An 18979-nucleotide genomic window follows, 5' to 3' on the forward strand; every position below is an offset into this window, starting at 1 on the left:
GAGTGCAGTGGCGCGATCTCGGCCCACCGCAAGCTCCGCCTCCTGGGTTCATGCCATTGTCCTGCCTCAGCTTCCCGAGTAGCTGGAACTACAGGCGCCCACCACCACACCTGGCTAATATTTTTTTTTTTTTTTTTTTTGATTTTTAGTGGAGACGGAGTTTCACCCTGTTGTCAGGATGATCTTGATCTCCTGACCTCGTGATCCGCCCACCTCGGCCTCCCAAAGGGCTGGGATTACAGGCGTGAGACTTGTTGGTTTTTAATCTAAGCATTCACTGCCATTGAGAGTTCCTGTGGCCCTGTGTTATAGCAAAAATACAAGAAAGGCTTTAAAATATAGGAAAATAACAACTTTATTACTTTGCCTGCTATCTATAGTATACAACTCTCCTTCTAATAAACTGTAAATACCTACATTTTAATACAGTACTGTGAGTTGTACTGTCATACAGTTGCTGGGAAAAACTTAGCTGCGCACTTGATATTCCTATGACAGTCACATAAAGTGTTATCTATGCCTTCCATAGGTTCCACGAACAAGATCTCTATGGTAAAGCTGAGGCACAGATAATGTCTTAGGTAAAGACCTTTGCTTAAAGCAAAAAACTCCTGTCTTCTCAGTGACATGATGTCTTGGTCATCTGTTAGGTGAGGGGTGAGGAATTCCCTTTTGGGAAATTGAATATAAAGTCAACTAGGAATGACTAGAGTATTGACGCATAGCCATGGATCCCTACTGTAAGGGAACATGATTCAGGGTGGAGTCATAAGTACTGACAATCAGAACTGGTCACCTTAAAGCAGGATGCTGGAAGTATCCTGCTGTGCCAGCATTGAGACTTTAGCTGATGGACCATTAGGAATTTAGGGGAGGGAGCCCTTGGGGGAGGGCTTAAGAGAGCTGGAGTAGTGATAGGGGTTGGGGGATCTTGGGAGCCTTATGAAACAGATCTTTCCAAGAAGTATGGAAGCATTCCAAAATTTTAGCAATTGGAATGGCCACACCGGTGTATATCCACATGAATGGATGAGATCTCCAAAGGAGTGGTTGGAAAAAAGAAAACAAGAAAAGGGGATTTAGTATGGAACCCAAATCAAGAACATTTGGGCCAGAAAGAATATGAAAAATATTCAAAAGAAAGGTAGTGTCACAAAGTAAGGAAATACTTGAATGTGTTTCATCCTCAGAATGAAGTCTTCATTATTTAGCAAATGAGAGCATTCCAACTTCCTTATTTGATTTCTTACTGCTCCGCATACTGAAGGGAAGCCTGCGTATAGGCAGATCCCCACCTACTTACTCACAGTAAGTACCAAATCAGTATTCCATAAAGTCCTGCTATTCCCACCAGCTTTTTATCCTAATTAACTGAACACTCCATGTATATTTATGACCAAAAAATAAAAGATCAATTTGAGAAAAACTGTAAACATAAAAGGATGGAACCCAAACAAAATCAATTTTTTTTTTCTGAAGGAAATAAAAGTAATGCAGGGAAAAAAAGAAAATGTCTTTTTAAAAGATGCACTAGTGACATCCTTAGAAGCTTAAGTGAATATTGTATCATACAAGTGAGTTTGTTATGACAACAGAGATATCAAGGAAATTCTTAGAAATTAAAAATACAGTTTTTAAGACCAAAACACTCAGAATGACAGAATAGTCATACTGGAGACCACATTCATAATGTGAAGGAAAAGTGAAAAGAATCTTCAAGAGAGTAGAATATCAAGATACACAGAAAATATGAGGAGAAAAATTTGAAGTCATAGAGAAAGAAAAAAGAAAACAAATAGAGAAAATGTGCCTGATTTTCAAAAAAGCTTTGGTCTTTAGATCAAAAAGGCCCACCTAGGCTGGGTGCAGTGGCTCACTCCCATAATCTCAATACTTTGGAAGGCCAAGGTGAGAGGATCATTTGAGCACAGGAGTTCAAGACCAGCCTGTGCAACATAGTGAGAACTTATTTCTACCAAAAAAAAGTAAATAAACAAATAAATAAAATTAGCCTGGTGTGGTGGCTCATGCCTGTAGTCCTAGCTACTTGGGAGGCTGAAGCAGGAGGATTGCTTTAGCCCAAGCAGTCAAGGCTGCAGTGAGCCATGATCACACCACTGCACTACAGCCTGAGTTACAGAGTGAGATCTTGTCTCAAAAAAACCAAAAAAAAAAACAAAAACCAAACAAACAAACAAAAAAACAAGGCCCACCTAAAACTGAGTAGCAGTAATTCTTAAAAAATACACCTAATAGATTCTTGTCAATTTGTGAAATTTATGAACTCTAGAAAAAAAAGAAAAATCCTAAACTTTTTAAGAGAGCCATCAGATTTACTTGAAAGAAATAAGAAAAAGACTTCTCATCTGCAACAGAGGATATCTACTAAAACTAAAGAAAAGGGCTTTTAAAACTCTGATTCTGCATGCAACAAAATTATTATCCAACAACGCAAGCAAAATGAAGACTTCCAACCAAGCAAAAATTCAGGAAATATTTTACATCTTTACACTCTGAAAAAAGTACCTAATGATTTCCTCCAGCAAAATAACAAAAGATAAGAAATAATGATGAAAGACAACAACACAAAAACTAAAAATAAATGTCCCAAGTAGACCTAAATTCCTCTAATTTGTGTGGTGCCAGTATGTATGGTTATAAGCATGTCAGAGAAGAGAACATGAAGGTTACATCATTGTAAGACTGACAGTTTGCAAGTAGCAGATGTTTACAGGACAGGAGGCCATGAGATTTAAAGATGCTGGTAAGGTAGTGTTTGATGATACATCACCAGGTAGAAGAAAGAACTAAGTATGGAAGGAAATAAAAGCCCCGTTGGGGAATCAATGGAAAGGAGAACAGAGACGAATCAAGGTAAGAGAACATGATGATGTTGATGATGTTGATGTTGTACAGCAAGAGTAGGAGAATGAGAGAGACTGAGACACTGTTTTTAGCTGAGAAGGAGACAATGGAAGTTTGTGCCCACAAACTCTACTTGGAGGCAAGTCATGAATATGGGAAACTGTTTTGCTCATCTGACAAAGCTGTACCAAAAAATGTCCATGATGAGAGTGACATACTGGAGCTGAAGATTTTAAATGCAGACTACTTCCAGTGGGTGACAAGGCCAAGAGTGAGTCATCGATTGGATACGCTGATAAAGAGTTAACACAAACAGGCTCATGCCTGTAATCCCAACACTTTGGGAGGCCAAAGTGGGCAGATTACTCAAAGTTAGGAGTTTGAGACTGGCCTAGCCAACTTGGCGAAACTCTGACTCTACCAAAAATACAAAAATTAGCCGGGTGTGGTGGCACATGCCTGTAATCTCAGCTACTTGGAAGGCTGAGGCAGGAGAATTGCTTGAACTCAGGAGCAGAGGTTGCAGTGAGTCATGATCACACGACTGCACTCCAGCCTGAGCGAGACTCCACCTCAAAAAATATGTATATATATTTATTTAAATATATATATAATTATATTTAAATATATATTTTTATATATACTTCTATTTAAACATATATTTATATATACTTATGATTAAATATTTATATATTTATATATAAATATGTATTTATATTCAAGTATATATTTATATATATTTATATTCAAGTATATATTTATATATATTTATATTCAAGTATATATATTTATATTCAAATATATATTTATATATTTATATTCAAGTATATATTTATATTCAAATATATATTTATATATTTATATTCAAATATATATATTGATATATTTATATTCAAGTATATATTGATATATTTATATTCAAGTATATATTTATATATTTATATTCAAATATATATTTATATATATTTATGTTCAAATATATAGTTATATATTTATACTCAAATATATAGTTATATATTTATACTCTAATATATAGTTATATATTTATACTCTAATATATAGTTATATATTTATATTTAAATATATAGTTATATATAAAATATATTTATATTTAAATATATAGTTATATATATTTATATTTAAATATATAGTTATATATAAAATATATTTATATTTAAATATATAGTTATATATATTTATATTTAAATATATAGTTATATATATAAATATAACTATATATATTTAAATATAAATATATATAACTATGTATATTTATAACTATATATATAACTATATATATTTATATAGTTTGTTATAACTATATATAACAAAAAAACAACAACAGAAACAACCTAAATGCTCATTAATGATAGACTGGATAAAGAAAATGTGGTACTTATACACCATGGAATACTACATAGCCATAAAATGGAATGAAATCATGTCCTTTGCAGGGACATGGATGCAGTTGGAAGCCATTATCCTCAGTAAACTAATGCAGGAACAGAAAACCAAACACTGCATGTTCTCACTTATAAGTGGGAGCTAACGATGGGAACACATGAACACATGGGGGGAAACAGCACACACTGGGGCCTGTCGGGGGTGTTGGTGTGGGGAGGGAGAACATCAAGAAGAATAGAATGGATGCTAGGCTTAATACCTAGGTGATGCGATGATCTGTGTGGTATACCACCTTGGCACATGTTTACCTATGTAAAACACCTGCACATTCTGCAGATATACCTCTGAACTCAAAATGAAAGTTAAAAAAAAAAAAAAAACCATCTTTCCTCATAGTGGTAGACTTACCTAAACTACTACATATATGTGTACATAGTGATTAAAAGTATGAGCCTTAAAATTGAAAAAAAAAAAGACAAACATCACTGGATTTGTGGAGGTCAAGGAATTGTGAGAATTAAGTGGCTAGTGGTTCTATTTCATGGCTGTTAAAATTTCTTAGGGTGACTGCAGGAGTAGAGATGGATACAAAGATAGTAAGCCTGGAATCAAAGTTTTTAATAAATATGGGGAAGTGCCTAGAAGAGTAAATGACATGATGAATACAGTTAGAGAAACGATAGGTCAGAATGGCATAAGCCCTCATCAGAGGAAAGATTTTGTATAGGAATACAAAATAGAATGGTTTAAAAGCAACACTGAGGGCCGGGAGATTACCTATTAGTGTTTGGCAGCCTTGTAGACATTAAGTGGGGAAAATGGAACAGCTTCCACTGAAGCAGAAAATCACTCAGAAGAATATCAAATTTGAAATAAGGCAAAAGGGTAGAAGTGTCTGCAAAGAGGTTAGAAACAAAAAGGGTGTTTGGTTGTGTTTCACAGGTGTAAGGTAAAGGTTTTAGAGGAAGGTTTCCTGGTGAAAGAATTCAGGGTGGAAGAAGTCAGGAGATAAGTGAAGGTAAGAAAATGGGAAAGGATAGAGAATTGAGAGGCTTGCCTTAGGATAGTGGTTGATGGCAGGCATAAGAGGTGTGGGATTAACTGGCCTCGGGGTTGTGCTTTGAACTTGAACTTCTCTTACTGCTGATCCACCAGGCCTGAGAAAATCTCTATTTACTGAATGTTTTAAAGTGTACCAAGTCAGGGCAGGCACAGTGGCTCACACCTGTAATCCCAGCACTTTGGGAGGCTGAGGCGGGCGGATCATCTGAGGTCAGGAGTTCAAGACCAGCCTGGCCAACATAGTGAAACCCCATATCTTCTAAAAATCGAAAAAGCACCCAGGTGTGGTGGCACACACCTGTAGTCCCAGCTATTTGGGAGCCTGAGGCAGGAGAATCACTTGAACCCAGGAGGTGGAGGTTGCAGTGAACCAAGATCGTGCCACTGCACTCCAGCCTGGGCAACAGAGGGAGACTCTGTCTCAAAAAAATATATAAAAAATAAATACAAAACTAAGTGTACCAAGTCAACTTTCAAATCAATAGACGAATCTCTTTCCCACTCACTCATCTTCACTTGCAGGGCTCCACAACTCTCCACAGCTCCTCCCACACCATTGTTGGCCGTGCAGCAGTAAATGCCATCATCACTGTCTTCCACACTCAGGATGGTGAGGAGCTGCCCATTCTCCCGGATGCTGTACCGGGTGTCAAAGAGCCTGCAGGTCACAGAGAAAAATGACAGATTAGTGCTTCATCTGTGATTTTTTTTTTTTGCCATGATTAATTTATCAAACTGATGACTTGTTAATGAGGAAGTAGAATAAAGGTGAGAGGAAACTTGAGTGAGTTCTGAATAATAGAACAACCTTACTTGATAATATAAAGCTAACATTATATACTCATCTTTCTTAGGGTCCAGTAGTCAAAGTACCATAGTCCTTCAAAAACGCTTTCAAAGGGTGATACCTACTGATAAGACAAAATGTCAAGTTTGCTTTATTCAGGAAAGCATATAAAACCAAGATATAGGTGTCTTCTCCCAATAATTTCTGGGAAGTAGCAGCTATTAATAGATTATGAACACGCATACGTATAAATACGATGAACAGAAAGGGTTAATTATTTATAGAAGTAATTAATGATTAGTTGAATATTCATTCTTCCATTAAACAATTACTTATTGTATGCTAACAAGTGCCAGGCACACTTCTAGTTACTTGGGATACATAAGGAAGGAAAACAACTTCAAACTAAAAAAATATATGCTTTACATATATTATCTATTTAATTATATGCAAACCATTTGTTGAGAAAGGAATTACGGCAATAGAAAGAAATTGGAAGAGAAGCAGCAATATAAAAGAGAGTTTCTTTTAACCAAATAAGAGTTTTTTTATGCCAAATGTGTGTGGTGAGCAGAACAACAGTCCCACAAAGGTCCTTCTCTTATTCACCAAAATCTGTCAATATGTTACCTTATTTTGCAGGTGCTAAGAATCTTAAAATGGAGTGTTCTGGACTATTCAAATGGGCCCTGTGTAATTATAAGTATCCTTAAAAGATGGAAGAGGGAGGCAGATTGATAAAGGGAGGTATGACAATGGAGGCAGAAGTCAGAGTGGTGCCACTGCTAGTGTTATAAGTGGAGGAGGGAGCCTCTAGAAGCTGGGAAAGGCAAGAAATCAGATTCCTCCCTAGAGCCTCCAGAAGGAACTCAGCCCTGCCAACACTTTGATTTTAGCCCAGAGAGATTTATTTCATACTTGTGACCTCCAGAACTATAACATAGTGCGTTTATGTTGTTTTAGGCCACTAAGTTTGTGGTAATTTGTTACAGCAAGAATAGGAAATAAATACAAATTTTGGTACCTGGAAGTGTGATGCTGCTGCAATAAATACCTAAAAATGTGGATGTGGCTTTGCAATTGAGGAATAGTTAGAACCAAAAAATATTTTGAAGAGCGTGCTAGAAAAAGCCTATATTTCCTCAAAGAGACTGTTAATAGAAATATGCTTGTTAATGATTCTGCTCCTGAGGAACTGGAAGGAAGAGAGTTGCATGGTAGAGAAAATCTAAATCATCTTAAAGAATACCTACATTATTGTGAACAGACTGTTGGTAGAAACATGTATGTTCAAAGCACTGCTGGTGAGGACTTGGGTGGAAATGAGGAGCATGTTACTGGGAAAGGAAGAAAAGGGGATCTTTGTTATGTGGGACACAGAACTTAGCTGAATGATGTCCTGCAATCATGTGGAAAAAAAGCTTGTGAATGATGAACTCAGATATTTAGCTGAGGAAATTTCTAAGCAATGTGTTGAAACTGTGGCCTCATTTCTTTTTGCTGGATATAGTAAAATTCAAGAGGAAAAAGATAAGTGGATGGAAAAACTACTAAGCAAAAAAGGAACCAGGACTTGATGATTTGGGATTATCAGCCTATCCAGATTGCACAAAATATTAGCAAACCAAAGTCAACAATACATTAGAAAGATCATCTATCATGACCAAGTGGAATTTATCCCTGGAATACAAGGATAGTTCAACATATGCAAACCAATCAATGTGATACATCATATCAACAGATGAAAGGTAAAAACCATATGATTATTTCAGTATATGCTGAAAAAGCATTTGATAAAAATTCAGCATACCTTCATGATAAAAACCCTCAAAAAATAGATGGAAAATACCTCAAAATAATAAAAGCCATATACGATGGACCCACAGCTAGTAGTATCATACTGAATGAGGAAAAACTGAAAGCCTTTCGTCTAATCTGGAGTGCAACAAGGATGCCCACTGTCACCACTGTTATTCAACACAGTCCTGGAAGTCCTACCTAGAGCAATCAGACAAGAGAAAGATATAAAGGACCATCCAAATTGGAAGGGAAGAATTATCTATGTTTGCAGATGATATGCTCTTATATTTGGAAAAACTTAAAGACTCCACAGAAAACTATTAGAACTGATAAATTCAGCAAAGTGGAATAAAAAATAATATTCAACAAAATAAACATACAAAATAAGCAAAATACAAAATAAAATAAACATACGAAAATCAGTAACATCTGGATATGCCAACAATGAACAATATGAAAAATAAATTTTAAAATAATCCTATTTACAGTAGCCACACATAAAATTAAATAGCTAGGAATTAAAGAAGTGAAAGATCTCCACAATGAAAACTATAAGAAACCAATGAAAGAAATTCACGAGGACACCAAAAAATGGGAAAATATTCCATATTAATGGATTGGAAGAATCAATATTGTTAAAATGTCCATAATACCGAGAGCAATCTACAGATTCCATGCAATTCCTATCAAAATACCAATGACATTCTTCACAGAAATAGAAAAAAAAAAACCCTAAAATTTATGTGGAACCACGAAAGGCCCAGAATAGCCAAACCTATCTTAAGCAAAAATTAAAAAACTGGAGGAATCACATTGCCTTACTTCAAATCATACTACAGAGCTAGAGTAACCAAAACAGCATGGTACTTGCATCAAAAGAGACACATAGACCAATGGGACAAAACAGAGAACCCAGAAAGAGATCCACACACATACAGTGAACTCATTTTCGACAAAGTTACCAAGAATATACACTGGGAAAAAGACAGTCTCTTCAGTAAACGATGTGTGGAAACTGGATATCCACATACAGAAGAATGAAATTAGACCCCATCTCTCTCCATATACAAAAATCAAATCAAAATGGATTAAAGACTTAAATCTAAGACTTCAAACTATGAAACTACTACAAGAACACATTGGGGAAAATCTCCAGGACATTGGTCTGGGCAAAAATTTCTTGAGCAATACCCACAAGCACAGGCAACCAAAACAAAAATGGACAAAGGGGATCACATCAAGTTAAAAGGCTTCTGCACAGCAAAGGATACAGTAAACAAAGTGAAGAGACAACCCGTAGAATGGGAGAAAATATTTGCAAACTACCCATCTGACAAAGGATTAGTAACCAGAATACCTATAGAACTCAAACAACTTTACAGTAAAAAATCTATTAATCCAATCAAAAATAGGCAAAAGATTTGAAGAATTTCTCAAAAAAAGACATGCAAATGGCAAGCAGGCATATGAAAAAGTGCTCAACATCATTGATCATCAGAGAAATGCAAATAAAAACTATAATGAGATATCATCTCACCTCAGTAAAAATGGCTTATATCCAAAAGACATGCAATAACAAATGCTGGCAAGGATGTGCAGATAAGGGAACCCTTGTACACTGTTGATGTGGGAATGTAAATTAGTACAACCACTATGGAGAATAGTTTGAAGTTTCCTCAAAAAACTAAAAATTGAGCTACTATATGATCCATCAATCCCACTGCTGGATATATAAGCAAAAGAAAGGAAATCAGTGTATCAAAGAGATATCTGCAGTTCTATGTTTGTTGAAGCACTGTTTATAGTAACTAAGATTTGGAAGCAACCTACATGTTCATTAACAGATGAATGGATAAAGAAAATGTGGTACATATACACAATGGAGTATTATTCAGCCATAAAAATAATGAGATCCAATCATTTGCAAAGACATGGATGGAACTGGAGATCATTATGTTAAGTGAAATTAGCCAGGCACAGAAAGACAAACATTGCATGTTCTCACTTATTTGTGGGATCTAAACATCAAAACAATTGAACTCATGGACATGGAGAGTAAAAGGTTGGTTACCAGAGGCTGGAAAGGGTAGTACAGGGATGGGGGTGGGGGAGTAGGGGATGTTTAGTGGGTACAAAAAAAATAGAAAGAATGAAAAAGTCCTACTATTTGATAAGACAACAGAGTGACTATAGTCAACAATAACTTAGTTATACATTTTAAAATAAACTGTGTAATTGGATTGTTTGTAATTCAAATGATAAATGCTTGAGGGGATGGATACCCCATTCTCCATGAGGTACTTATTTTACACTGCATGCCTGTATCAAAACATCTCATCTACTTCATAAATATGTACATATAAATACACATACTATATACCCACAAAAATTTTAAAAAATTAAAATGTGGAATACTTACTTAATGAGAATTTTATTTCTAGTCCAGGAAATCTCAGGCTGGGGGTAGGATTCCACTGCACACATGAAAGTAGCCACTTCTTCAACTAAGGCATCCACTGTTTCAAGAGGAGTGGTGATGACAGGAGCTGAGAGGAAAGGAGAAATCAAAAGAGAACATTCTAGAATTTTGTTTACTAACCCTTCCTTAAGCAGTCAGAAGCCATTACATACCTGAATGAGAACTCTGTTTCCCCAGAGTAGAAATTTGCCAAAAGAAAGGAAGAGCTTATGTAAAGAATGTTGTTTCTACCTCCAAACTAGGCATTTGAAAATCAAAAGAGAAGTCTCTCAGGAGATCAGGGCTTAGAATTTATGATATATGAGGAGAGGCAGATCCAAGTTTTATGGGGCCCAAGTTTGTGCAATTTGAGTGTACTTTTTAAAGAAAAAATATAAAATTATGAATACAAAATTTTTGTGGCCACCCCAATATCATCAGCGTAAAGGGAAGTGAGTCTGAAGGGAAGTCAGGGTGGAAGAGGATAATAATTTAAAAAATTGTTTTTTAAGAACAATTTTTCCATAATTTTATAAAAATAGACACTCATAAAAGCACATTGCTAAAGCTTACTGAGGGTCTTAGAAAGGCCTCCTGCAAATGAGAGAATCTGAAGTTTAAGCTTCATCAGATTTATAGAGAATTCACTTTGGCATATAACTAGAGAATGAAGAGACACCACTTTGTGAATTGTACACTTTGATGGGTAAAGCGCATGGTATGTGAATTATATCTCAAAGCTGTTTTGTTCTATTTCATTTTTTTTAAGACAACGGGAGGAAAGGCTACAGACATGGTCCTTTCTTTTTTCTCACTCCTCTGTGAAATGAGGGCCACCTGCATTTATACAGTAAATTATATGGTTGCTTCAGTTAAAGGGCAAGGTATAAATCAAAGCCAAATAAGTAGTATGATTGATGTTTAGAGGTGAAATAGTCAGTGCCAGACTTATAGAGCATCTAGAACAGACTGGCACATTGTTTGGCCATAAAAGATACATCCACTTTCCGAATAAACCTTATTATTTTTGGTAAAGTCAAAGGCAAGCTCATCTGCTGAGAGTGAGAAAAAATGGTGAGTGGGAGTGTTTTACTTGCCCCATATCTCCCTTGCTCATGTCACTTTATCTTTTAGGATTCAGTTTAAGCATCCATCTCCTTCCACTTTCCCTGACATGCTAGGCAGTTCCAAATGCCCTTTCCCTTAACCTTATGTTATCCTGTAAATGTCGTTCTTATAATGTCACTTGTCACACAGATACTATTAAAATGATCTGTTTACGTCTTTGTCCCACACTCAATTATTAAAACCTTGAGCTTTAGGTCAGGGATCATGTTTTAGACATCTTTTAATTCCCAGGGTGAGCACAGTGACTGATGTACTGTTTAAATGAACAAAACTGTATTTATAAGGCCTTCACAAAAGGAGTAAATAAAAAAGTTGAAAGATAGTAGTTGAAATAAGAAAGCAGAATTTTTATGTAAAATGACATCTTATACACAGTCATCAGGGCCACGTTCTTCCCAGCTTTTCAACAGAATAATCATTATAATATACAGAACATAGTACAAAGAAATACAGACATGGACACTATTAAAGTCTGTTAGGAGATATAAAGTATAGAGCGACAGGCACTAATACACCTCTGATAGAAGTTTGAGAAAAATAAAAGAGGGGAGCAGCCCAGAAGCAATATATAAAGAGATAAATAGCTGATAATTTTTCAAAACTGAAAAAGAAACCCAGAAATATTAAGTTGAAAGTACCCACCAAATGACAAGACAGATTTAAAAAAGAAATACAGCTGGGCATGGTGGCTCACACCTGTCATCCCAGCACTTTGGGAGGCCGAGGAGGGCAGATCACTTGAGCTCAGGAGTTCAAGACCATCCTGGCTAACATGGTGAAACCCTGTCTCACTAAAAATACAAAAAATTTAGCTGGACATGGTGGCGCATACCTGTGGTCCCAGCTGTGTGGGAGGCTGAGGTATGAGAATCGCTTGAACCCAGGAGGTGGAGGCTGCAGTGAGCTGAGATCGCACCACTGCACTCCAACCTGAGTGATAGAGGGAGACTCTGTCTCAGAAAAAAATAAAAGAAATTCATACTTGGACACATTGAATTAAAACTGTAAAAATTAAAGATAAATAAAATCGTACTCTACCAGAAAGAAAAAGATTAATTCCTAAATAGGAATGCCAATTTTGGGTAACCTGAGATTATTCAGCAACAACAATTGATACCAAAAGGCAATATGCTAATACCTTTACATGACTGAGTAAAAATAACTGTTAGCTTAGAATTATACAGCTAGCTTAGGTAATAATTTTAAGGTCAGAACACTTATAAACAAATATTGAAAGTGTTTACCACTCACAGATTTTCTCTGAAATAGTTACTAGAGTAAATAAACTCAGTAAGGAATAATTTATACCAGAAAGAAAGGGGTGAGTTATAAAAAACAATAGCATAAATGGTGGTGAAATATCATTGCAATTTTAACATACTATGGAATATTAAAAAAAACCACGAATTTTTGTGTTTAAAAAAGAGTGGAATTAAATTCTAGACAATTATAAGATCGAAGTTCAGGGAAGAAATTTAAAATGCTAAAGTAGTTTAAAAATGCTAAGCTCTTCACCATAAACAACAAGAGGACAGAAATATTGAATAACTTCAAACAAAGAAAAATCTATGGTTAAATGATTATGTTAAAACTTTATTAATGGTTACCACTAAAAAATAGATAAAATGCAAAACTTCCAAAACAACAGGAGAAAAAAAGAGGTACCAGAAAGGCTTTATCAGTCAAAAACAAAAGCAAAAACAAACAAGAAGAAGAGGAGGAATAAATAAGCCAAGAAAAAGCATGGTTAACAGAAGACATAAAATAATATGGAAGAAACAAGTCCAAATATACCAGAAATCACAGTAAGTGCTCATGGTATAAGCTGACCTATGAAATGACAGATGCTATCAAACACAAAAGAGACACCTAAATAAAATAAAACAGAAATGTTAAAAATAAAGGGGAGGGAAAATATGTATAAAGCAAACAATATCCCAAAGAAAGTGACATAGCAATAGCAATATAAGAAAAATGTAATATAAGGGCATATGCATTTATAAGAAAAAAGAAACATTACATAATGATAAAAGGAACAAGCCATAAAAAGATACGACAATCATGAAACTTAATTATTTAAAAATATGGACTCAAACCCAAAAGTAAAATTATTACAAGAGTACATGGAGAAATGTTTTAGCATAATGTAAGCCTTTAAGAGATCTCCTTCAGACACTAACAAATCAAACAGAACTACAGTAAAGATATAGAAGATATAAACATCAAAATTAACACTACATATAATATACATTTATAAAACAATGAAACAATTAGAGAATACATTTTGTAAATGACGCATAGATGAAACATTCAAACATAAAGAAAATATACCAAGCTACATAGGAGATTTTAACCCAGCTCAATGAATTGATTTTATATAGTCTGTATTTTCTAACCATAATAAAATCTGTAAGAAATAGGCAATAAAAAGATAGTAAAAAAAAAACAAAAAACAAAAAATCCCCATCCTGTTTATAGATCAAAAGACAAAAATATATATGTAGTAAAGCAGAATAACAGAATTAGTAAAATTAATTAAACAGATATGCACATCAACTCTAAGCCCTGATAGATGACACATATTTTCAAATGCCCATGAAAACTAAAGCTTAAATAAATTTTAAAAACATAGATTATATGTCACATTTTTGGACCACAATTCAACAGAGCTAAACAGTAATGAATATTTAAAAACTAAAATCCAAAGAATTAAGAATTTTAAAAACAAAATTGTTCGCATGTAGTAAAGGGTGTGGTAAAATCATCAACAATATTCACAGAAGAAAAAGATTAGATTATCAAAGAACACTTCTGAAAAGAATATAATGCCCCAAAGTTTTTCAGGTAAGTTTTAAAAAACTTTTAAGAAAGAATTAAGTCTCAAGTTACATAAAGGCTACAAGGAGCCAGGTGCAATGGCTCATACCTGTAATCTCAACACTTTGGGAGGCTGAGGCAGGATGATCCATTGAGCCCAGGAGGATCCATTGAAGGACCCAGGTGTTTGAGACCAGACTGGGCAACATGGCAAGACTGCATCTCTACAAAAAATACAAAAAAAAAAAAATTAGCCAGGTACAGGTGGCACACGTCTGTAGTCCCAGCTACTTGGGAGCCTGAGGTAGGAGGATCACTTGAGCCCAGGAGGTCAAGGCCACAGTAAGCTGTGATTGCACCACTGCACTCCAGCCTGGGTGACACAGAAAGACCCTGTCTCAAAAACAAACAAAAGCTATAGGGAATATAAAATATAGAAAGCTTCTCAAATCAATCTTTGGAATAAAACAGTGCTAATGTAAGTCAAGCAGGATGTAAAGCCCTAAAGTAAAATTTTAAAAAGCAAATTTAATCATAAATTTCAAAATTATTACTATGCATTTAGGCAGAAAAAAATCCTTGCAAAAATATAAGGATAATTTAATAGAAAAGTCGTTTAAACAGGATTTACTATAGTCATCGTTTAAAAGATACCTGTCACAGTCAAAAAGGCAGTAACAGAGTTAACTATCCGTTCCCTACTTGAAAACCATTAGTAGAGTAGGAATATAATAGTATTTCTTTAACATGATAAATAATATTTCTCAACCACCGAACTTGATAAAACTAGGAATAAAAAAAAAACTACACAATACGTTCACACACATTCACAGGCTGATTCAAATTTGGCTTGGTGCAGTGGAGAGAAAAGAGTGTCCCAGGCAGAGGAAACGGTACCCGTGAAAGCCTGAAGACGGAGGGAGGTTGGTGACCTAAGCCAATTAGAAGAAAACACAAACATTTATAAAAGATGGGTGGAAGAATGAAGAAGTTAGAAAGGAGACTGAGAGGAAGAAATCAGAGTTGTAAGCAAAGCCAGTGGAGGCTATTGGCAGAGCCCAAGAGTAGCACACGTTTCACAAAAGAGGGAGAATCAAATGCTGCCAAGATGTTAAGTTAAATAAGGACCTAAAAGTGCCCACTGAGTTTCCTGATGAGGAGGTCATGTTGATTTTGGTGCTTGCAGATTTGGTGGAAGCCAGACTGCAGCGGTGGGGGTTAGGTGGTGATAAGGAAGTGGAAACTGAGCAGAGGGAAGACATCTTTTTGCAGCAGAGTTTAACAATAGAAGGGAAGAAAGGGGGCTGCATGGTGCTGGAGGTGACTGTGGTGACAAGAGTGGGTTTAAATGCTGACTGGAAGCACCTAGTAGAAGCAAAAATGTAGGACATTGGAGAAAAACAGGAGATAATTGAGGGAAATAGGTCCCTGAGAAAGCAGATAAATGTGGGGCTCAGAGGCAGAAAGACGGGTTAACCAAGGATGGGAAGAGAAAGTCCTCTTAAAGCACAGTGAGGGAGAAGGAGGACAAGATGGATGCAGAGAGGTAGGTTTTTTTCCCTTTGCTGGTAGGAAGCTGAAGAGAGAGCTTCTTATTTAAATGCTTCTCTTTCCTCAATGAAGTAACAGCCTCTGAAATTTGTAAAGACACATGCACACCTATGATCACTGCAGCACTGTTCACAATAGCAAAGACATGGAATCAACTCAAGTGACCATCAATGATAGACTGGATAAAGAAAATGTGGTACATATACACCATGGAATGCTATGCAGCCATAAAAAGGAATGAGATTATGTCCTTTGCAGGATCATGGATCGAGCTGGAAGCCATTATCTTCAGCAAACTAATGCAGGAACAGAAAAGCAAACACCGCATGTTTTCACTTATAAGTGGGAACTGAACAATGAGAACACATGGACACAGGGAAGGGAACAACACACACTGGGGCCTGTCAGCAGGTGGGATTGGGGGAGGGAGAGCATTAGGAAAAATAGCTAATACATGCTGAGCCCAATTATTTAGGTGATGGGTGATAGGTGCAGCAAACCACCATGGCATATGTTTACCTATGTAACAAAACTGCACATCCTGCACATGTACCCCAGAACTTTAAAAAATAAAATTACATACATACACACACATATATATATGTGTGTGTATGTGTATATATACAACATATATACACATATATATACACACACACATGAGAGAAAGAGACTGAAAGAATGAATAGCAAAATGCTAAGAGCATTTATCCCTTGCTATGAGCATTATGTGTAATTTTATATTTTTGTTTTTCTGTATCTTACAGGATTTTTTTAAAAAAATGAATACATATTGCTTTCATAATAGAAAAAAATTGTAGCAGATAGAATGCCAAAAAAATGTTAATTTTCAAAATGCAATGGAAGCAAACTTGTAATTCATAAAGTTTGAGAAAGTCAATCTCAATAAAAAGTTATTTTCTAAACAACAAATAAATGAGATAAGCAATTAATAGTATAATCATCTAGATATTGAGAGATAAAGAACAAAAACAATATTTTATTAAGCTTGTGGAGTGTGGTTAACAATGAGCCCAAAGGTTAATTGATGATGTTGAATGCTTTTACTGTTTAAAAAGAAAGACTAGGCCGGGCGTGGTGGCTCACGCCTGTAATCCAAGCACTTTGGGAGGCTGAGGTGGGGAGGATCATGGGTTCAAGAGATTCCTGGCCAACATGGTAAAACCCCATCTCTACTAAAAATACAAAAATTAGCTGGGTGTGGTAGTGCAGGCCTGTAATCCCAGGTACTCGGGGAGGCTGAGGCAGGAATCACTTGAACCCAGGAGGTGGAGATTGCAGTGGGCCGAGATTGCACCACTGCACTCCAGCCTGGGTGACAGAGTGAGACAGTCTCAAAAAAAAAAAAAAAAAAAAAAGACTATTGAGCAACTAGACATTAAGAGGCAATGTAGTGGCCAGGCGCGGTGGCTCACGCCTGTAATCCTAGCACTTCGAGAGGCCGCGGCGGGCGGATCACGAGGTCAGGAGATCGAGACCATCCTGGCTAACACAGTGAAACCCGGTCTCTACTAAAAATACAAAAAATTAGCCGGGCGTGGAGGCGGGCACTTGTAGTACCAGCTACTTGGGAGGCTGAGGCAGGAGAATGGCGTGAACCCGGGAGGCGGAGCTTGCAGTGAGCCGAGATCACGACACTGCACTCCAGCCTGGGCGACAGTACAAGACTCTGTCTCAAAAAAAAAAAAAAAAAAGAGGCAATGTAGCACAGGACTTGAATTCACATCCCAGCTCCATCACTTACCCACTCTGCAAGTCAGTTAACCACACTTAACCTCAGTGTCTCAGCTATAGATCGAGATAATATAAAGCCTCCACATAAGCTTGTCACAAGGAATAAATAAATGGAAACCATTTAAAATTGTCGTTGGTCCACATGGAGCACTGTGCAAATGTTACTTGATTCTATAATTTAGAAAAAGAAACCCAGGCTGTTCAATTGTCTTCCTCGTCTTTATTACATTCAAATTTATTATACCATTAATATTTTTTCTCAGGCAGGGTGTGGTTGGTGGCTCATGCCTGTAATCCCAGCACTTTTGAGGCTGAGGTGGGAGGATCACTTGAGCCTAGGAGTTTGAGACCAGGCTGGGCAACACAGAGAAACCACGTCTCTACAAAAAATTTAAAAATTAGCTGGCATGGGTGCACGCACTTTGTAATCCCAGCTACTTGGGAAGAAGCTGAGGTGGGAGGATCAACTGAGCCTAGGAGTTCAAGGCTTCAGTGAGCTGTGATTGCACTCCAGCCTGTGTGACAGAGCAAGACTCTATCTCCAAAATAGTAATAATATCGTCATCATCATCATCATCTCCGGGGATCTATCCTAAGGAAATAATCTCACATATAGGAAGGCATATAGGTGACTTTTACTGCAGAAAACAGATCAATTGTACTAAATTCTATTAATTGTAGTCAAGTGGGAGAAGATTGAGGCACACAGTTTTGTCTTCCACAGGTTTGCAAGAGCCACTTAGTAATTTTTTAGGAATTTTGAGAGGTGATTGTTATATACAATCATTATTAAAAACTAAGTGTATACATTTATAATTAGATATATTAAAAACAAAGTATTAATACTTGACATTCCTAACGATTTAACTACATTTTATTATTATGTAAGTTCTCGAGGTTGTCTGTAATGTATCTGTGTGGTAGAAATAATATATGAAGGATGCTACTACACATGCTATTTCCCAACTCAGTGCTCAGTATTTGATAGTAGCTTGAGATTGGCCACAGACACAATAGAGTTTTTTACTATAGAGTGTTTATACTGCAGAAATAAACAAGAGCAACAAATCCAGGTCTTTCTTTTTCTCAGTGAGGTGAATATTAAACATATACTAGCACACTGTTATCTAAACAGAATATTCCTTAGTCACCACACATGATGTTTTGAAGATTATTAATAATATAGAATATGCTTATGCTTTAGTGCTAGGTAAAATAGCAGGCAGCACAATGTTATTAGCACTTTAAAAAATACGTAGAAAAAAAATGGAAGAAAATATGCCAATGTGTTAATAGTCCTGGAAGTATGGATGACTTCTTCTGTCTTAAACTTTATGTATTTTGCATTTTCAAAAT

General features: G+C 36.0%; 1 protein-coding gene across 3 annotated transcripts in view; it reads right to left on the minus strand.

Moving 5' to 3' along the window:
- The window catches only part of MUSK (muscle associated receptor tyrosine kinase), a 127931-nt gene that overhangs the window by 103366 nt on the left and 5586 nt on the right, over nt 1–18979 (minus strand). For all 3 annotated transcript variants that reach the window (XM_055269938.2, XM_055269936.2, XM_055269937.2), the window contains exons 2-3: nt 10338–10464; nt 5838–5989 (exon numbers count right to left, since the gene is read on the minus strand). In XM_055269938.2, coding sequence (XP_055125913.1) covers nt 5838–5989; nt 10338–10464 — 279 coding nt within the window. The remainder of the gene's footprint in view (nt 1–5837; nt 5990–10337; nt 10465–18979) is intronic.

The sequence above is a fragment of the Symphalangus syndactylus genome, chromosome 3 (genome assembly GCF_028878055.3).
Source record: "Symphalangus syndactylus isolate Jambi chromosome 3, NHGRI_mSymSyn1-v2.1_pri, whole genome shotgun sequence".
Lineage (NCBI taxonomy): Eukaryota > Metazoa > Chordata > Mammalia > Primates > Hylobatidae > Symphalangus > Symphalangus syndactylus.